This window comes from Dicentrarchus labrax, unplaced genomic scaffold (assembly GCF_905237075.1).
Source record: "Dicentrarchus labrax unplaced genomic scaffold, dlabrax2021, whole genome shotgun sequence".
In the NCBI taxonomy this organism is placed as follows: domain Eukaryota; kingdom Metazoa; phylum Chordata; class Actinopteri; family Moronidae; genus Dicentrarchus; species Dicentrarchus labrax.
The window spans coordinates 2,160,381-2,179,891 of NW_026136716.1; the positions used below are offsets into that span (position 1 = coordinate 2,160,381).

At 40.3% G+C, this 19,511-nt stretch overlaps 1 protein-coding gene across 1 annotated transcript in view; it reads left to right on the top strand.

The window, feature by feature from the left end:
- Nucleotides 1-5,698: 5,698 nt before the first annotated feature.
- Nucleotides 5,699-19,511, top strand: part of LOC127378970 (aryl hydrocarbon receptor) — a 67,932-nt gene continuing 54,119 nt past the window's right edge. Inside the window, exons 1-2 of the mRNA XM_051428375.1 lie at nucleotides 5,699-6,156; nucleotides 16,832-17,019. Of these exons, the coding sequence (XP_051284335.1) occupies nucleotides 6,095-6,156; nucleotides 16,832-17,019 (250 nt within the window). The 5' untranslated portion in view covers nucleotides 5,699-6,094. The remainder of the gene's footprint in view (nucleotides 6,157-16,831; nucleotides 17,020-19,511) is intronic.

Consider the following 19,511-nt stretch of genomic DNA (forward strand, 5'->3'; position numbering starts at 1 on the left):
GTACCTCAAAATATTGAGAAAGTTTCTCAGTATTTTGAGATACAAGAAGAAGAAACAACCCGTTTTCTGCTTTTGTTTAAAAAATATAAAACAAATAAATGGTAAATGGTAGTTGGGAATCAGCTCGTTTCTTATTTCAAAATGTAAAATCTGTTGGCAGCAAAGTACACGGATTCGTTTCCAGAGAAGAAACTGTAAAAACCCTCCGTTCACTACCTGCGGAGCCTTCTTCAACTGAAGGACACTAAAATGGACAAAAAGACACTATCATACGCCACTAAGTCGCCAGGCAATGTCTTTATAAAGCCATTATAAAGCTGGTGTCTGGGTTATTCATAGAAAATGACTGGGGCGGTTGTTTTTATGCATGCTGTTTGGTGTGTTTTGGTCTTTAGAGACTTACTGATGAACATAGTGGAGCTAAAGAGACAGATATTTCCTCCAGGAATTGGTGGAGACCAAAATCGGAGTTGAAAGACAAACACAACTCCAGATAATCATGTTGCTCCGTTTATCTTATGGGTCTGAAATACTTCCATTGACTTAATGTTGTTAATTACACAGAGAATAGAGTGTGTTTGGTTGATTATAAGACCTGTGTTGTTGACCTTTGACCTCTTGTCCTTCGGTTGCTCATAAACTCGGGTTAACAGAAGCAGGTCCTGAATGTCATGTTACTTTCTTGTGTTGCAACACCTTGTAGATATTAAACAGAAAGGAGAACGTTTAATTTTAATATTCGAAGCGATATGAAGAGCTATTGAAGATACAGTTAGTAAGATGAATTGCTTTATATTATCTGCAGTTATTATTACTTTTTCAGATAAAAACTCAATAATTAACCTTTTAGTCCTCAGAACTTCCATCAGGTAGATTTTTGGGACCAAACTCTTGTTAACGGGAGTGCAAGTGATCGTCAGTGTGCAGGATTGTCTGTTTTTGTCGCATCAACTTTTTCAAAAACAAATTTTCTTTTCATGGCAAAGGCACGAAAAAAGTCATATTCAGGTTGGATAAGAAGAGCGATTGACTCCCTCCTCTTCTTAACAGGCGATGAGGTGCCGTTGAGCAAGGCACTGCCGTCGTGTAGCTGACTGCCGAACCCTCCCCCCCTTTAAATCCAGCTTTAAAAAACATGACGGAACAGAAAGTTCACAAGTTGTAGTCAGAGTTTGGGAGCGCGTTTACTGCTGTGTAAATGCCACCTCTGCATGTCGCAATAAAATGCTGCAGCAGCCTGCGGTGGCACAGTGGAAAGTTACCGCAGCTCTTCAGCCTGTTTTGGTGCTGCCAAATATATAAACTGGTGAAGTTTAGTCATGGAGCATGCTAATCATGAGGAACAATGGCTGCTGGCTTCCTAACTCCCTGTGTTTTTTGTACAGTTAATCCCAAAAAAAAAAAAAAAAACGGGCTGACAATTCATCTGCTGCAGCTGAAGTGATCAGAGAAAAAGCACAAAAAAACTGATCCATAATCTTGTTGTCAGCCGAAGACTTCAGGAGCCTATTATCTTTTTAAAAGCACTATCATTTGTTTTAATTACCTGCTATAAATCATTTTGTGGATGTCTCAATTAAGAGCAACAACTGCATGCCTCCATTAGCGTCTCAAGATCACAAAGCCATTAAATTCAAACTTCTCAGGCACAAATCAACCTGTCATCCATCCCAGAATCAGCTCACAGACAGAAACATGGAGCCGAGCTGCAGAAGAGGCTGTGGCTCTTTTTAAAGGCGTCCCATAAAGAAAAGTGAGTGAGTGTGGCTGCCAGACGCTGTGGGTCCGAGCCAAGCTGTATTAAAACAGGGTGTATTTTAAACAAAGGTTGCTTTTTAATAGGGCCAGAGGGTGGCATATCGCAGATAGCTGTTGACTTGTTACCGGCGTGTTTAGTGTCAAAAACAACGTCCTGCCATGGCAACATGGATGCCAGGAGCTCTCGCTCATGCAGCGCTGCCAACCAACCTGGAACTGTTTTATATGCAAAGCAGTCACAAATGAAAAGTACATTTTAATTACAGGTGAAGAAAAAAAAGAATGAAATGGGTTTACATAAGACAGTTTATATAACTGCGTCAAATCTGCTCTGGTGTCAACATCATCCTCAAAAGGTAGAAGAATAAATGAGCTGGTCACCAGTGGGTTGCAGATGTAGGGTGTAAAGTTGTAGGGTGACACTGTAACACCAGATAAGTTCATTGAACTAAAAAAAAAAAAATAGCTGGAACTGATGAAAACTAACTCAATTTTGTAAGTAAAAATAAACATTCTTATCAAGTATGTGAGGAATGTGGCTCCAGGAGAAACAACTTCAGACACACGACCTCCCGTCCACCATGCAGGAGGAGAGGCCACAGGATGGATCGGCAAAAAAACCTCGATATAAAAACAGATAAAGACGTCAAACATTCGTCTTTCTCCAAAGTTTCATTAAGATCACATCAGTGGCGATTATGTGCTTGACAGACAGATGATCCTCCAACCTCCACTTTCATTGTTCTCAAGCTGCACGCTGGTGGTGAAGACAACAACTCCCATGATCCCGCGCTGCTTCACCACCTCATCGAACTTCTTTTCTCATTGTTTTGATGTGAGAGACCCTGTAGCCACTACAGGTGTCTCCACATTATACAAAATGTTTCCGTATGTTTTAACTTCACGAAAAGAAACCCAATGATTATACATCAACTTAAATATATTTAAATATATACACAAGTAAGGAAGCAATGACACAATAATAACAAACCTACTGTAGTTGGAATGAATCAGTCATTCAGTTTCTGCTCTTTTGTTTCACTTTTTCAGTTTAAACTACCAGTTGTGAAAATATGAATGAAAAGTCTGAAATGGATTTTGTCTTCGTTTGTGCCGCTGCAGCCCAAAGCTGCTCTTGGTCTGAACTTCAAACACCAAATAAAAAACCCAGCTTGTGTTTCAAGTTCCTTCTCGTCAATATTTCCGTCCAGAAAAATCCTGCATGCGTGACAGTTCATATTTACAACCGAGATCTTGGAAGTCAGCAGCGCCGCGTTACACAACCTGAGTCGTCATGACGAGAAGTCACAAATGAAAAACAACCAAAAAGTTCCAGTTTACTTTATAACCGACAGATGTTGGAGGAGAAATATTGCGACTAAACCGGTGAGGCTGGTGATCTCTGAGCTTTTTATTTGCAGCCTGAAGTTGGGACACAAAAAGTGAATTTGTGAGCCTTTTCGTTTGTGTAAATTTGGTTCCTGGCGTGCCACAGCAAGTCCCTCACCAAGAACAAAAACACCAAGATCTATCATGAATACAATGACTCCTCTCATGACCCTGCACAACCCTGTTCACCTCACTCTGACAGCGCGTAGGAGGACAAGGTGACTGACTGCCAATGACCGAAGCATTGGACAAACATGTACATGCACCTTGGCTCTATGCACCTGGTGTCATAGAGTAATATACAAAGCTTTTGCCAGCACAGAGTTAAACAACAGGGGAGAGAAAGTGAACCTTCACCTGTAGATAACCGCCCAGCTAGAGTGACAAATCTACAGTTTGTGCAGCCAAATCGTGTGTTTTCACAACGTCAACCAGAATGAGACGGATGTTAGACGTTGTTTTCAACAGATATGACAGTGCCGCCCTGGGAAAGTCTCACAAATGTCAGTGCTTTTGTTTTGACCACCAGCTATTTCAAATCTGTATAAACAGACCTGAAGTCTCATAAAATGAGTCCCAATCCAGAGTGCCCCCGAAGGACCATGAGAGTCCTTTAGAGGAAATAAAGGCCTCGTTGAACCTGCATCTCTCTCTGAAATGAGCCAAAGTAATTCTATTAGAAAAAGGCACCACAAGTGTAATGCAAAGCTTTATCGGATCAGATCGGTTGATCTGTAAGGACAGAGCTCAGTAAACAGCAGCCAGCCGGATGTCCCTTTTACCCCATTTCCACCAGGGCCATCTGAGGGGCCTAATCTCAAACCAGTTCTTCACCTTTGGACTGGCTCTCGGCCAGGAAAACTGGTTCCAGCGCAACCCTTTGCTGGTCTTGAACCAAGAGCTGTTTCGATATTGGACGTGGCTCTGTGGTGGCTAAAGGGGGTATTTGAGAGGCCAAGACAGGCCCTTGACACCAGTGGCGGTGGTGGAGGGATAAAACGCTCACTGGAGGATAGAAAGCCTGTTTATGAGTGGCTCAGGTTGTCCTCATCAGCTCATGATAACACACTGGGGCAAATATCTTACACACTGAGCTTTTCCTGTTGCATTGTGTAGATACTCTGTTGCCCCTCAGTTTGCATTAGAGCCACCAGCAGATAAACAGCAGATTGATTAACAGGACAAGAGAGACTCTGAGTCAAAACACAGCAACATGTGAGCACAATTTAAACTGAAATAATAAAGCCGAGGGTAATAACACCGGATCCTCCTCACATGACGATCATATGATGATCAAACTTTACAAATTATTTGCAGTTAATCAAAGAACCCCAATGTCAGCTGGGATCGGCACACAGTAACAGATAAATAAATACATCTGTAAATAACAACATGTTTTAGCTGTTAGAATAAAGAAACCTGACAACAGACACATGGGAACCTTTGGCTTGTAAAGGGTTGGGGGATATATTCAGTTAATTACAATGTGCTGTAATATCTGTAAATGTAGATTGATTTGGTTTATAAACACTGTAGAAAATGAAGTAATTCTTTAATTTTAATTTATTGTTTATGTGTAAATGTCAGTAGATTATTGATTTATTTACTTGATATTTTGAAATATTTCTAAATGTCAATAGATTTTACTGTCGATATTACAGTAAATTTGTTTTTTATTTATTTGAATTTACTGTAAGTGTGTAAATGGAAATAAGTTAATTAGTAGTATAGCACATATAATTATTGATTTATACATTCATTTATAGAAATATTTGTAAATGTAAATAGATTAATCAGTATTATAGTAAATGTATTTATGCATTAATTTATTTGAATTTACCTGAAATGTGTCAATGTAAATAAATTAATATATAATTATAATTATTTCATTATTATTTTATTATTATTATTATTAATAATAATAAACATTGTTATTATTATTATTTCATATTTTATTATTATTAAACATTGTTATAATTATTATTTCATATTTTATTATTATAATTGTTTTGTATTATTATTACTATTATATTATTTATATTATATTATATATATTAATAATAATAATAATACATATTATTGTTTTATTATTATTATGTAATTATAATTAGTATTATTTTGTATTATAATAATTATTATTGTTATTTTATTATAATTATATAATTATAATGATTTTGTGTTATTATTGTTATTATTATTATTATAGAATTATAATTGTTAATATTATAATATAATTACAATTGTTTTGTATTATTATTAATAATACATATTATTATTATTATTATTAATAATAATAATAATAATAATAATAATAATACATATTATTATTATTTATAATTAGAATAATTTTGTATTACTATTATTATTATTATTATTATTATTATTATTAATACTGTAATAAACGCTGAAACTCCTCCTTAAGGTCGGCCCGGTTGGAATGCAGTTTCCCAGTCATTCTTTGTCGGGTCTCGCTCGGACGACCTTAAATATTTCCGCTCTCGCGTTACAGTGACACGCGCAAATAAACGGCTACGGGAGCGCGCGGCGGCAGCAGCAGCCCTGTCAAATCACAACGGGGTGACGCAGAGGCAGAGGATTTACATAAAAGTCCTCCGAGGACTCTTTTTAACGTCTAAAAGTGTCGGTATTCGCGGTAAACCGGCGCGGAGACACTTTAACGTCGCCGTTATGAGACGTTGTGACAGTTTACTAACGTCTGCCGGATGTTTGGAGTAAACAAAAACAACAAAAAGTCCGTTTTTTTTCAGCTGAGAGGCGCACGGGACCAGCCGGGGACTCTACGGGGATTTTAACGACTCATTCACAACTTTATTCGGTCGGTTGTCGAGGGATGTGACTCTACCGAACACGGTTGGACCTGTTAACGTGTACATTTAACCCGGGATTAAAGCCACTTTACTCGACTCCGCTCGCTCGGTAATTCACCATGTTGGCGACGAACACGGCGCTTTACGCGGCGAAGAAACGGAAGAAGCCGGTCCAGAAAATGTAAGTTAATGACCATAAACAGGCACTCAGATCCCGGTAATGTCCCGGTAAAACCCCGGTAATGTCCCGGTAATATGTGGGGGTCACAGGAAGCGGGTATACGGGGGTTTTATTGTACTGAATGACCTCCTGATCTCCATGGTTGTCTGTAATATTCATATAATCCTGAGGGAGTCTGTTTACTGTAATACTTTCACCATCACAGGAACATAACCTGCTTGACCGTGACACATATAAGTTATACAATGTCCATAAAACACCTTTAATGTGTTATTTCTATTCCCTGAAGCATGCATACAGGTAGTAGGCCTACACTGCACCTCAGGATAGGGCTGCTCCATATGGTAAACACATCGTATTGATGCATAATTACTATCAGTTCTGCATCACACGTTTCATTTTCACTGTTAAAATCCCTTTGATGTGACACTTTCTGGAGGTCTGCACCAAACAAACCTGTTGTCTTAAATGTGGAGAACAGACCTGCAGTACTTCAGTTTTTTACATTTTCTTCCATTTGCTTGCTGCAGTTTGGATAACAGTTGGATTCATGTTGCAGCTCTAACATACAGTACAGGTTGCAGCTGTGCAAACACCTCCACAGCAGTCAGTCAGTGTGCAGCCTGTGTTACGGGGTGGTAATAAGAGCGTAGTAGCTTATAAGTTGTGCTCTGTGTTTGCAATAGTAGCCACATTGTCCTTAGTTGAATCCATAAGGCCATAAAGTCTATTTTCCCTGCTTGTGGTTGTGCAATGTTGGCCAGGCAGACCGAGGTAATGTGAAGTGAAGTCCAACAGAACTGCAGGCCTATCCAGCACGGAAAATCAAGAAAACTGTTGCCTCAGTATTATTTAAATCTAATTATACCATCTGAGACAGCTGGGCTTCCCAGACTCATTCGTGCAAATGATCTGTGCTCTAAAACTGCAGGAACTCAATGAATGTATTACTTATTTTCCTTTGAAGAAGCCCTCTCAGAGCAGAGGTATTGGATTGTATTATTTATATATAGTGTGCTCTGTAGGCGGGGAGGCTAACAGCAGAGTGAGTGAATCCCCACATCAGTAAACTCATCAAACCACATTGTAAGTCTCCTTCTGAGTGAGACAAACATGAACTACATCTTGTTTTCCTCTGGATTCCCCCCTCGAGGATCCACGGACGGCCCCAGACCACAGTGTGAGAGCTGGTGCTGCTCGCTGTGGCACCAGAAATCTCCACGGTGCAGTTTTTACACGGGGAGAGCAACGGTGCTTTAATGGTTCTGTCAGGAACCCTTTATTAGTGTTGTCTGTGCTCTGTAATACACCGATTTCTCTTTGGGTCTTTGTGTTTTATCGTGACTTCTCTGGATCTCGTAGAACCACTTCAGGGACCTCTTGACCTCCCGTTACTGGAACTCTTTTAGCTCCATAATGAAAGAATCTGACGAGTGCCGTTATTCTTACACACTGGACTTTTTTTTAGATGGTCTGTGTTGTTAATATTTTTCTTGCAGATAAAATAAATGTATTTAAAAATGCACTTTGGCTCTGATCCGCCTGTAGTCCCGCTCACTGTCTGACGGGTACAGTCGCAGAGCTGCTGGGCCACAGACGGGGGTTGGAAAGTGAAGCACCTCAAAAGTGAACTTAACTGCAGATATATATCGCTTCCTAATATGGGTTATTGGTTTCCTTGATTAAAGAACCCTTTTGAGGGGCTGAAATTGATCCGAATGGTTCAGAATGGACCTGTCTATGCAAGGAACCCTTTGTAGACCCTTAATAGAGCTCATGTTCTCAGATGGAGAACACAGTGGTGCTGTAAAGAACCCTTTATAGAGGGTTTCTCATGCATATGATGTCCAAATTGTTCTTTAGAGAACCTTAAAGGGGAACTTCAGCAGATTTTTACCCGAGTCTTGATCACTAGAGGTCACCGAGTACTGCCGACAGGAAAAACAACGACCAGAACTGGTTCTAGCAAACTGGAGATCCTGCAGCTAATGGCCAGAGCTCCCAGAAAAAAACAAAAAAAGTTTATTTCCCCCTCAAAAATGTCCATGTCTTCACACACTACTCTCCAATTTGCACACTTCCTGCAACAGTTTCTTCTTCTGCGTCTACCTGCAACAAGTGTATGGGAGTTTGCACATCCAGCTGAAGAACAACCAGCCACAACTGCAGTGTCTCATGGTCCTGGAAAGGTAGACGATGAAAGCGTAGGCACGTGTACCTTCTCATTCTGTTGCCACCATTTGGAAAGGCACAAACGTGAACCATTTCTTCTCCACAGTAGATCAACACACGTTATTCTTACTCCAAGCTTCTTCACCTGTGAACACCTCCGATCAACAATCTCAGCGAATCGGAGAGTAGTGTGTGAAGACATGGACATTTTTTCGTTGTGAAGGCATTATCTCCGTGATCGATTATTAAAAACAGGTAGGCGACAGAACTGTTTGTACGGTTTCTGCACAACGTTTGAGTTGAAAAGGCATGTTGATGTCACGTAAGGGCCCTGAACATGTTGCACACACATTTTAATGCATTTTGTGTCTGTTGAGAGGAGCTAAAGGCACTCTTTAGGATATGCCCCCAAGAAGTGTATTATAACTAACTGGGAGCTCTGGCCATTAGCTGCAGGATCTCCAGTTTGCTAGAACCCGTTCTGGTCCAGGTTTTTCCTGTCGACAGTACTCGGTGACCTCTAGTGATCAAGACTCGGGTAAAAATCTGCCGAAGTTCCCCTTTAATGGTGCTGTAACAGGTAGGCCGGTTCTTTAATGAAAGAACTGTGAACAAAAGTTCTCCAAAGCATTTTGTAGAACTGCCTTCTGGGAAAGTTCTGTTCTGTAAAGGCTGTGCATGGGCTGTAAAGAGGTTCTGTAAAGAGGTTCTGTAAAGAGGTTCTGTAAAGAGGTTCTGTAAAGAACCCTGTGAGAACTTTCCTCCTCACTGTGATTTTTAACTTTTAACGAGCCAGACGGCGGTGTTAACTGCTCCATACAGAACCACAGGCCAGAGCGGAGAACCACGGCAGAACCCTGCCAGAACCGTGGTTTCAGCGTGTGTGTGGTACTACCTGCATTAATCATAATCAGGACGAGGAGAGAGAGCGCTCTCACGCAATGTTTCCACGAGGGAGGAGGGAGGGAGGGAGGATGGCGTAATCTGAGACTCTCTCTGTTTTTTTTCTCCTCCTCCTCCGACTGCCACAACATACTTTTTTCCTGTCTTTCCTTCTGTCTCTGTGTGTTTTTTCGTGGGGTTGTTGCTTTCCTCCCTCCCTCAACACAAATTAACATAGTTCTGTGTCACGCAAACGGTTACATAAGTCTGCCATGTTCTCTCGTCTCGGTTTGTAGGAAAAGTTACTCTCGGGGAGTTTATCTTTCTTTTCCTTGTCTTTTGTTTTTGGAAATGCAGTCTGTGTGTGTGTGTGTGTGTGTGTGTGTGTGTGAGAGTGTGTGTGTGTAAGTGTGTGTGTGTGTGTGTGTGTGTGTGTGTGTGTGTGTGTGTGAGTGTGTGTGTGTGTGTGAGAGTGTGTGTGTGTAAGTTTGTGTGTGTGTGTGTGTGTGTGTGTGTGTGTGTGAGACTGTTTAACCCACAAACGAGTCTAGAGGCAATCTACCCCGAGGCAGTTCATGTTTACACTGCTATGTAGAACATTTAAATGTATGCTAATGTCTGCCTGTCTGTCTGCCTGTCTGTCTGTCTGCGAGGAGCAAACAGAGACAGTCTAACTTCGTAACAGGCACAACTTAATATTGACAGATTGCCAAAAGTTTGTGGACACGTGAATATTACACCCACATGAGAGTGGAACACGTCTTCCGTCAACCCGGGGCATTAGTGAACTCGGGGCGTTAGTGAACCCGGGGCATTAGTGAACCCGGGGCGTTAGTGAACCCGGGGCGTTAGTGAACCCGGGGCGTTAGTGAACCCGGGGCGTTAGTGAACCCGGGGCGTTAGTGTGCAGCTACAGCAGCCTCTCACCAGTTGTTGGAGCCCGTCTGCAGAGATTTGCTCCCGAGAGCGTTACTGATGTTTGGTGATAAGGTCTGGCTCGCGGTCTGCGTTCATTCCAAAGGTGTCGGATTTTGAGGTTCGGGGCGGGTTCCAGTAGCCGGGTCCAAGTTCCTAAAATCCCCGGATTACTTAAACTCCGTGGCCAATGAATCCCGTATTGAATCTGCCGTGCACAATCTCTGTTCTGCCCCCGTCTGACTGGAAAACAGGCGACATAGACACACATGAGATAACTCGGGACAGAGTGCGGGGTGCGGGGGGGACATCCTGATATCCAGTTTGTTGGGGGCGGAGGTCACGCTGATGTGCTGCTGCATTAGACGTGCTGTTCCTCTTATGACAGACATGTGACGGACGTCAGTCTCCCAGCTTTCACTTTCCAGATGTTTTGACACCAGTTACTAAACATCATACCACAGTGATGTAACTGTAACCCGCTCACTAACTGTTCTTATTATATTCAACATAACAATAATATTACATAACATTACATTAATACAGTATAGTTATATATATTATATTTTATTACATTAATACAGTATAGTTATATATATTATATTTTATTATATTAATACAGTATAGTTATATATATTATATTTTATTATATTAATACAGTATAGTTATATATATTATATTTTATTACATTAATACAGTATAGTTATATATATTATATTTTATTATATTAATACAGTATAGTTATATATATTATATTTTATTACATTAATACAGTATAGTTATATATATTATATTTTATTACATTAATACAGTATAGTTATATATATTATATTTTATTACATTAATACAGTATAGTTATATATATTATATTTTATTATATTAATACAGTATAGTTATATATATTATATTTTATTATATTAATACAGTATAGTTATATATATTATATTTTATTATATTAATACAGTATAGTTATATATATTATTTTATTATATTAATACAGTATAGTTATATATATTATATTTTATTATATTAATACAGTATAGTTATATATATTATATTTTATTATATTAATACAGTATAGTTATATATATTATATTTTATTACATTCCTCTCCCTGACGCTCTGTGGTTGTTAGAACTGAATACTTTTTAATGCAGGACGATGAGATATTAGTGGGGGTCCCGGCCCCCAGGTTGGGAACCATGCTGTAGAAACTAGTGTGTGTTTGATACTGCAGACCAGTGTGTGTGTGTGTATGTGTGTATGTATGTGTGTGTGTGTGTGTGTGTGTGTGTGTGTGTGTGTGAGCTCAGTGAATATAAACACAGACACTGATTGTGTATTTCTTTAGAGTTTTTAATTTAAAATGCACTGATGGTAAAATATAGTAACACAAGGAGGTTGAAGGGACATTCATTTGTGTGGATTTGTTTGTGTATACGCACACACACACACCTCTGTCACACACACACACACACACACACACACACACACACACACACACCGGCAGGCCCCGCCTCTTTCTGTGGCTCCCTCCAGGTGAGTGTGGAGGCTTGTTAATGACTGCGGGGAGTGAAACTGTTACTTTACCTGCTCCGTGCTGGTAAAATATATAACTGTGTCCACCAGATAACGCCCTCTCTCCCTCTCTCCCTCTGTCTCTCTCTCTCCCTCTCTCCCTCTCTCTCTCTCTCTCTCTCTCTCTCTCTCTCTCTCCCTCTCTCTCTCTCTCTCTCTCTCTCTCTCTCTCCCTCCCTCTCCCTCTCTCTCTCTCTCTCTCTCTCCCTCTCTCTCTCCCTCTCTCTCTCTCCCTCTCTCCCTCTCCCTCTCTCTCTCTCTCTCTCTCCCTCTCTCTCTCCCTCTCTCTCTCTCTCTCTCTCTCTCTCCTGCAGTTAACCCTTTGAACTCTGTAGAGTAGACGGTAACGGTCCGCCACTGCCTACACTGGTACTTTTGCTTATTGTGATGTCATTTCCTGGAGTATCATATCCATACAATTAGTCAATAAACCATAATCATTGAAAAACATATTAAAATTGAGTCATAAATAGAATAAACTTTACTCAGGTTTTATTAATATATTAATATTTTATTAAATATGTATTATTTTATAGCTGCTCCTCTTCCCCGCTCGTCTCCTACGACAATCACGCCACCGCGTTTTGCACCTAGCGTATCTTAAAGTAACGAAGTGACGTCACCCAGAGCATACAATGTGAACTTAATAATAATAATAACTAATGCTCTAGCTATTAAAGATTTTATTTTAGACTAATTACTGAAAGAAATATACACAGTAGGCCTTTATGTCAGCATTTGGTTCACTTCTGTGAAGAAAGTAAATTGTCTAATAGATCAATGGCCGTCAGGGGCAAGAAAACACCAAATTTGTCCACAGGAATCATATTAAGCCTTAATGATTGTTAAAGATTATAGAAATACAGAATACAGACAGAGAATTGTATAAAAAGTTCCCTAAACAGGAAATAATCTGCTCAAAAATCATCCAAATCTCTGGTTTTACACAAACTTCCTGCAGTTCACTGTTTGGGTTCATTGTACAGTTTTAAATATAATATGAAACGTCCATAGAATAAGTCAGTCAGTTTCCTGAAGGATAGAAATGGAAAAAGGTTGGGAAGCGCTGACGCAGAGCTCCCAGAATACGAGCTCTGATGTTCCCGTATCATAACTCCAGCCGGGAACGCACGCCAACATCGTATTTAGTTTCTTTTGTTCTGCGAAGGTGTCATTGCCCCGCCGGAGACAAAGTGCCTTTGTGTGAACGCAGGGGAGTGTTTCTTTAAGTCCAACAAAAAAACCCCACACTCTCTCTTACGCACACACTCATACACACACTCATACACACACTGTGTACACACACTGTGTACACACACTGTGTACACGCCCCTTCCAGGACAGATTTGGTAGATAAAGCGAGAAGCAACAACACTGGCTGCTCATTGTTCTTGCAGGGAGTTGTGCCGTCAGGAATGCAGCGATAGCATCTCGCCTCGATTACAGATATGTCGTGTTGTGGAGTATTATTGGAAGCAGATGTCTTATTTATAGGAAGGGGTTGGGGGGGGGCTTCGCTGGGCCAATGTCCACGTTTATGTTCCAGTTCAGGCTCGCAGACTTTGTGCTTCTCACAGCTGATGGTTGGTTTGAATGTTTGGTCTGAAGTGGAGATATTTCACCGTACAGTTGCAGGAGTTGTTCTGCCTCTTCATGTTATTTTTAGGGGCTGTTGGCTCGTTTATGAGGGCTGTTAAACATCCAGCTTGTTTCTTTTACCAGCCTGGGTGTTATATTTCATCTCATGTATTTTATGGAATAGACCAATTACCTGCCGATTGTCAGCATCAGTATTTTTTAAAACCCGATTGCTGATGAAATAAATAAATTTGGCGCTGGTGGTCTCGTCTCTCGTCTGATTGGTTACACCTTCATGAGTAACAGTGATCATTTAATATTTAAAATAATGTTTTGCGACATTTAATTAAACATACGCTTTTAGTATGAGCATCAAAATACAGTCAAAGTGCAACAAGTAAAAGTCAAAGTAATATATATTATCATTATTGATGCTTTATTACTTTAAACTGCTCGGTAGCTTCATCTGTAATAATACACCATCAATAGTTGATGTATATTTTATATTAATAAAGTGAATCTTTGTCTAAATGTAATTTTCTGTTTAATCGACGGCACAATTAGTCGACAGCAACGAACCGTATACATTTAAACCCCAGAGACAGAAACATCTGGAAGCTCTAGATACTGATCGCTTTATAAAGCATGAAAGGACATCCTGTTTTTTTATGTACAACACTGAATCTGTTTTTTCCTTTTGGCCCGGTTGTTATTGATCACTGAGAAACGCTCTGAGCTAACTATGCTATGCTACTATATTTCTGGTTGCTGACGTCAGTGTTGGTCAGTGTTTTTTGACACAACCAGTAATCAGGAGATTAAAGGGTCGAAGCCACAGTCCCTTTAGGCTAGAAAGTATGCAGTTATACAGGTGCTCTCTCTCTCACACACACACACACACACACACACACACACACACACACACACACACACACACTTCACGATTGGCCTCATCTGACCTAAAATCCCCAGCGGAGTCATCAGCAGGAACATCTGAACCTGATTTAACTGGAGAACCAACAGACATGCAGCTGCTCTGCGTCAGACCGACCTGTAACTGGAAGGTCACAGGTTCTAATCCCACAACACCCAGATGCTCTTGAACAAGACGCTGAAACCTGCTGAACTACGAATATTGTTTATTAGAGCCGCAGCTAACGATCATAGTATTTGTCAGATTTGATCTGTGTTTGGTTTCTGGTGACGCAACGGTTCAAAATCCATCAAACGTCCACGCGAGATGACGGAACCAGCTGTTTGGGCTTTTTTGCAGGAAAAGTATTGATTATCAAAATTGTTGAGCATTTATTTTCCAGGTCACATTCCCTTGAGCAAGGCAGTCAGTGTGAGGGTTTTTCAGATACAAACTGTCTAAATATCATAAATTAAAGCATAAAGGTTTATTTTTGACTGTGGAAATAGTGGCTGGACATTCATCCATTACTCTTTTAGGTCCATGTTGGCTCAAAAACTAAACAGCTGCTTCATTTCCAACACTGGGACAAGACGACTTTCTCTTAAACTGAGAAGTTGTGTGAGTGGTCTTACTCTTAAAATAATGAAAATAATCTGGTTCCTCAGCTGGGATATTATACAAACCATTGTTACTGGTTAAATGGAGCTCAATATTAGCTGGAATGTCTTATTGAGACAAAGTTAGATAGATTGTCTTCAGATTCTAATGCAAAACATGTTTGAAAAGATTTTCTTTTTAGACAAAAAACGTTTAACTTCCTTAAGATTCCCTCTCGCAGTGTTTGAGGTGCTTCACGACATTCACACCATCTCTGGGAAAAAGAAAAGCTCCTCTGTACAGCGAGGGTCTGCTTTGAGTTACAGATGAGCCGCCGGGGGTTAAGAGCCAGTCACTGGATACAGCCTGAGCGATCACACTTTATTTACCTCTTTCCACGAGTTCAAACAGCTGAACGCTACGTCTTATCAATGAGTGTGAGGAGAAGTGATTCATCTGTACAGCAGTGGTTGGTTTGTCCCTTCTGGGCTACTGTAGCTAAAAACAGCTCATTCTAAGTTAACCAACATCAACAACACCATATAGAAATATTATATTCTATTTCTGCCTATTAAACGTCACACACTGGGGCTTTAAGGCACAAATGTACAATCACAAGAATGTGTGAAATGAGAGGGTTGTTTGTACTGTGAACGTGTGAGCTTAGACTGCAGCTAACAGTCTGTTTCATTATCCAACAATCTGCTACGTAATAACTGCCATTTATTTTAATTTAACTATAGTTTATTCTATATTTAACTATAAACAGTATGTTTAGAGAGTCCAGAAAGTGGAACCAGTGAATGTGTTTGTGCAGCACAGTGTCTTAAGTAGACCATCATATAAGAAGAAAATAACCTATTACGTCTTTCCTTCTGTTGGGAAGGAAAAAAGTCTCTAAAACAACATTTGGACCATCGTGAGACGCTTAAAAACTGAAGCATGGAACGTATGACTGCCTTTAAATGCATTAGCTAAACGAATAAATCAAACGTACAAAGACAATTAAACGTGCCGTCAGGTTTTCCAGCCTGTTTTTCTGAGCTTGCAGGTAGATTTTATCCCAGAGCTCAAAACAAGAGCACAGTCTTTGCAAATAGAAATTATAAATAAATGTGACATTTTGAGTCTCCTTTAGGAAGGAAAATCATTTCCTCTCACTCTGCGTTTGTAAACTGTGTATAAAGTACTTCAACAGCACATAAATCCTCCATGGTTTCTGCTCAGGGGTTTTTAGTCTTGTTGCCAAAGCGTGCTGAAAGAACGGAGTTGAACACACAGGTGATAAACAAGCCCTGGAACAGGTGACATCAGGCTGCTCACCTGGTTCCCACGGCAACAGTGGATGGAGCAGGTAGCTGGTTGGTCTGCCTCTGGAGAGTCGAGGTGGTCCGTTTTTTTCCACTCCGCGAACATTTTAATCCCCGACATTCAGCAGCTGTGAGGCAACAACAACCTGGTCTGTGCCAGGAAATTCATCTGAATTGATTAGTCTGATTACATAAAAACACAAAGATTAAGAGGCTGTATAATTACATAATTGTATAATTGATATGTAGCCTCACTTTTCACACATAAAATACTTTTGTATCGTTGTTTTTTAGACATGCAAAACAAGAATTAATGCACATTGTGCAATGTGTTTGATTTGATATTTCCCCTCGTGTGTCTCCTGCTGTGTGTGTGGCAGTCGTCAGTGTCACATATCCAATGTGTCATCTCAGTTTATCCCAGCTGCTGTTGCACTGAGGCACACATGCGTCAGTGTACAGAACACATTTACCCTCAAGCATGTTTGTAATACTCATCATGACCTTTCTGAATCCCAAACTCAAGCTTTGACTGTCGGGGGAAACTAACCTTTTCCAAAAGGGTTTTCTCAGTCTCTGTCAGTGTGTAAAGCTCCTTTTTATGAGGCTTTTTTATTTAAAACCCCCTTCCTGATTCCCTATATTTCCTGCATCAACCCCAGCCTTGTGTTTTGTAGACCCTGTGTTGTTACTGTGTTGTAATGTTGTCCTCTTTCTGTACCCGCAGTCCCAAACCACCACCTCCTGATGGCACTAAGTCCAACCCCTCCAAACGCCACAGAGACCGCCTCAATGGCGAGCTGGACAAGCTCACCAGCCTGCTGCCCTTCACCGAGGAGGTCAGGGCTCGGCTGGACAAGCTGTCCGTGCTCCGCCTCAGCGTCGGATACCTGAAGGTCAAGAGCTTCTTCAACGGTGAGTGTCCAAACTGTGACAATTCGGCCACCTTTCCCCTCAGAGTCTCCAGGTAAAAGCTACCAGGAGAACATTCAGATTGTGTCACTCTCTTTAGCTGCTAAATGCTCCACTATGTTCACCAGCTTTACCTCTGTCTGTCTGTTGTGTGCTGAGACAGGAAGGTCTTTGAGAGTGAACGAGTTGTGGGCCAGGCTGGTAAACAATGAGCTGAAACTCACTTTAAAGCTCTATAAATGAGTTGATGAGCGTGGCATATCACAATGTTGGGAAAAGTGTGTTTTGTACTGCACAAGCGAGTTAGTTTAGTCCGTTCAAGGTTACAGGGCGGAGGTAAAAAAAACACAGCGATTCTTCTTTTCAGTTGATAATACACTAATGAAAACCTACCTATGAATATATAACCTCTATAAGTTCCAGTCATATGTAATTCTGTAGTTTGTCCATCTTTTGAGTGAGTCATATAAGAAGGAGGTCTTATGACATAAGAATGTATTTGTAGACAGACTTTATGGGTGTGTACCACCTCTGCTGGTTTCCTGTGAGAAACCCAGTTCATGGAAACTACTAAAATACCTTCAACCGATCAGTCACACTGTGGTGAGTGTAAGCAGTTTATCGTAAGCTTTTGTTGTGCCCTAAAAAGACAGAAGCACCAATACAAACATAACAGTGTCAAACATCCTGCACACAGTTAGCTGGGAGATACTGGTCTTTTGTTTGTTTGACACTGGAAGTAGAAAATGGTTTAAAGGCAGATTGTCTAGACTGCAGTCAAACTCTAGTATTCATTTTCATACACGCTTGAAGCGGATTTCCAGTGTTTTGAACAGTAGAGCACAAGCAGCTAGAAGTTAGAGAGGGTTAGATATCTCCAAATATAATATAAAAAATAATATTTTTTTGGGAAATGGCTAAGTAAAATAAATTTGACTTAAAATAATGTGGAAGGAAGTAGATTAAATGCTTGTCTCCTGTTTGTCGCTACAGATAAGTGCTAGAAAAAGAGATAAACTGGGTGTAAAAACCCTCTGCTGCCATGTTTCTGTCACCATGACGCAGGGAAACTTGAAGCTCAGTGAGATTATTTCCAGCAAGCTTCCTTATATTGTTCTGCTGCCTCTTAGATAATAGCATCCATTCGGTCCAGACAGTCTGACAGACAAGGTTCCTATTTACAGTAAAGGGGAGGTGGGTGGGGGGTGCAGCTATATCAGTGCAGGGCTGTGAAATTTGGCCCTTCTCACTCACCATATTTTTGTGGAGCTGACTTCTTCAAAAGGAGGTGTGAAGAGGAGCGAACAGAGACGTCTGTAATGTAACCATAATATAAATATATATATATATATATATATTAGCTCCACCTTTATAATCCAATAATATGATATATATGATTCTGAAATGAGCCATGTTGCATAATTAGATGTAACAGTATTTCTACACTGTGCTACGTTTACTTCAGTAAAGATCTTAATACCTCTAACATACAGTACATATTGTCTACATACATACATTTGTGCTTTTCTCCATTTTATATCTTTGTTTTTTTAATTTTTGGTCTGACAAAATAAGCATTTGAAGTCTTGTGATAGGCATTTTTTTTTACTTATAGACAACTGAAAACTACAGCTCTTGTTAGTTTAGAGTCGAGACTTAGAAAACGTAGCCGAATGACGCTAACAGCTCCAACCAACCAGCTATATGAGCGTGAAATTGCAAGTGGACTTTTGAATGTAGCTGAGGACAACAAACAGAAAACAACAACAACGGAAGAAGGTAGATTTATTTGTTGTATTAATTAAATTTAAGCATCTCATCATAATTTTATCAAAAGGAGTCTCCAGCCTTAATTCAACGGAAATCAGGAAGAAGGTAATCAGAGGAATGTGTAGGGAAGAGGTGATATATCATCAGTCCTGAATACTGGAATAAAAACCGCTCTAGTGTTCACTTTATTGCTTTGAGAATTAGGCCTTTAATGCTGGAATCAATGAGAGTTTTTGTTCTGAAACACAGTTCAGGCTGCAAAGTGAGCCAGAAATCTCAGCTGCTGGCGAGTAATCAATGAGTCACTGGCATTGACTAACAACCCTATCAAACCCCTGCAGGCATCTTATGGTGTATTTGTGCTCTGAGACAGTAAAAAATGACTTATTGCCTCTTTGATATGTGTGTATCTGCAGAAACTGTTCTCATCAACACAAAGGAGAGCTTCAGTCTTCTTGTTCCAACAGCCTCGACCTGTTGCCAAAGGAAACAGACAGCAGAGCCTGTTGCTTTGGAGTCATAAATTATTTGGCAGCGCTGGTCACTTAGCGTCGGCTGAACAAATGCGTTTGGAGGCAGCGTCGGGAGTCTGGTTACTTTCAAACGCCGCTGTCAGTGTGGGCTGAGGTTGTGGGCTCTAGCAGCTTCACTCAGCGCTTTCATTTTGAAAGAAGATCAGAGGGAAGAGAGCGAGTGTTTGATTTAGATTTATTAACTCAAGAACA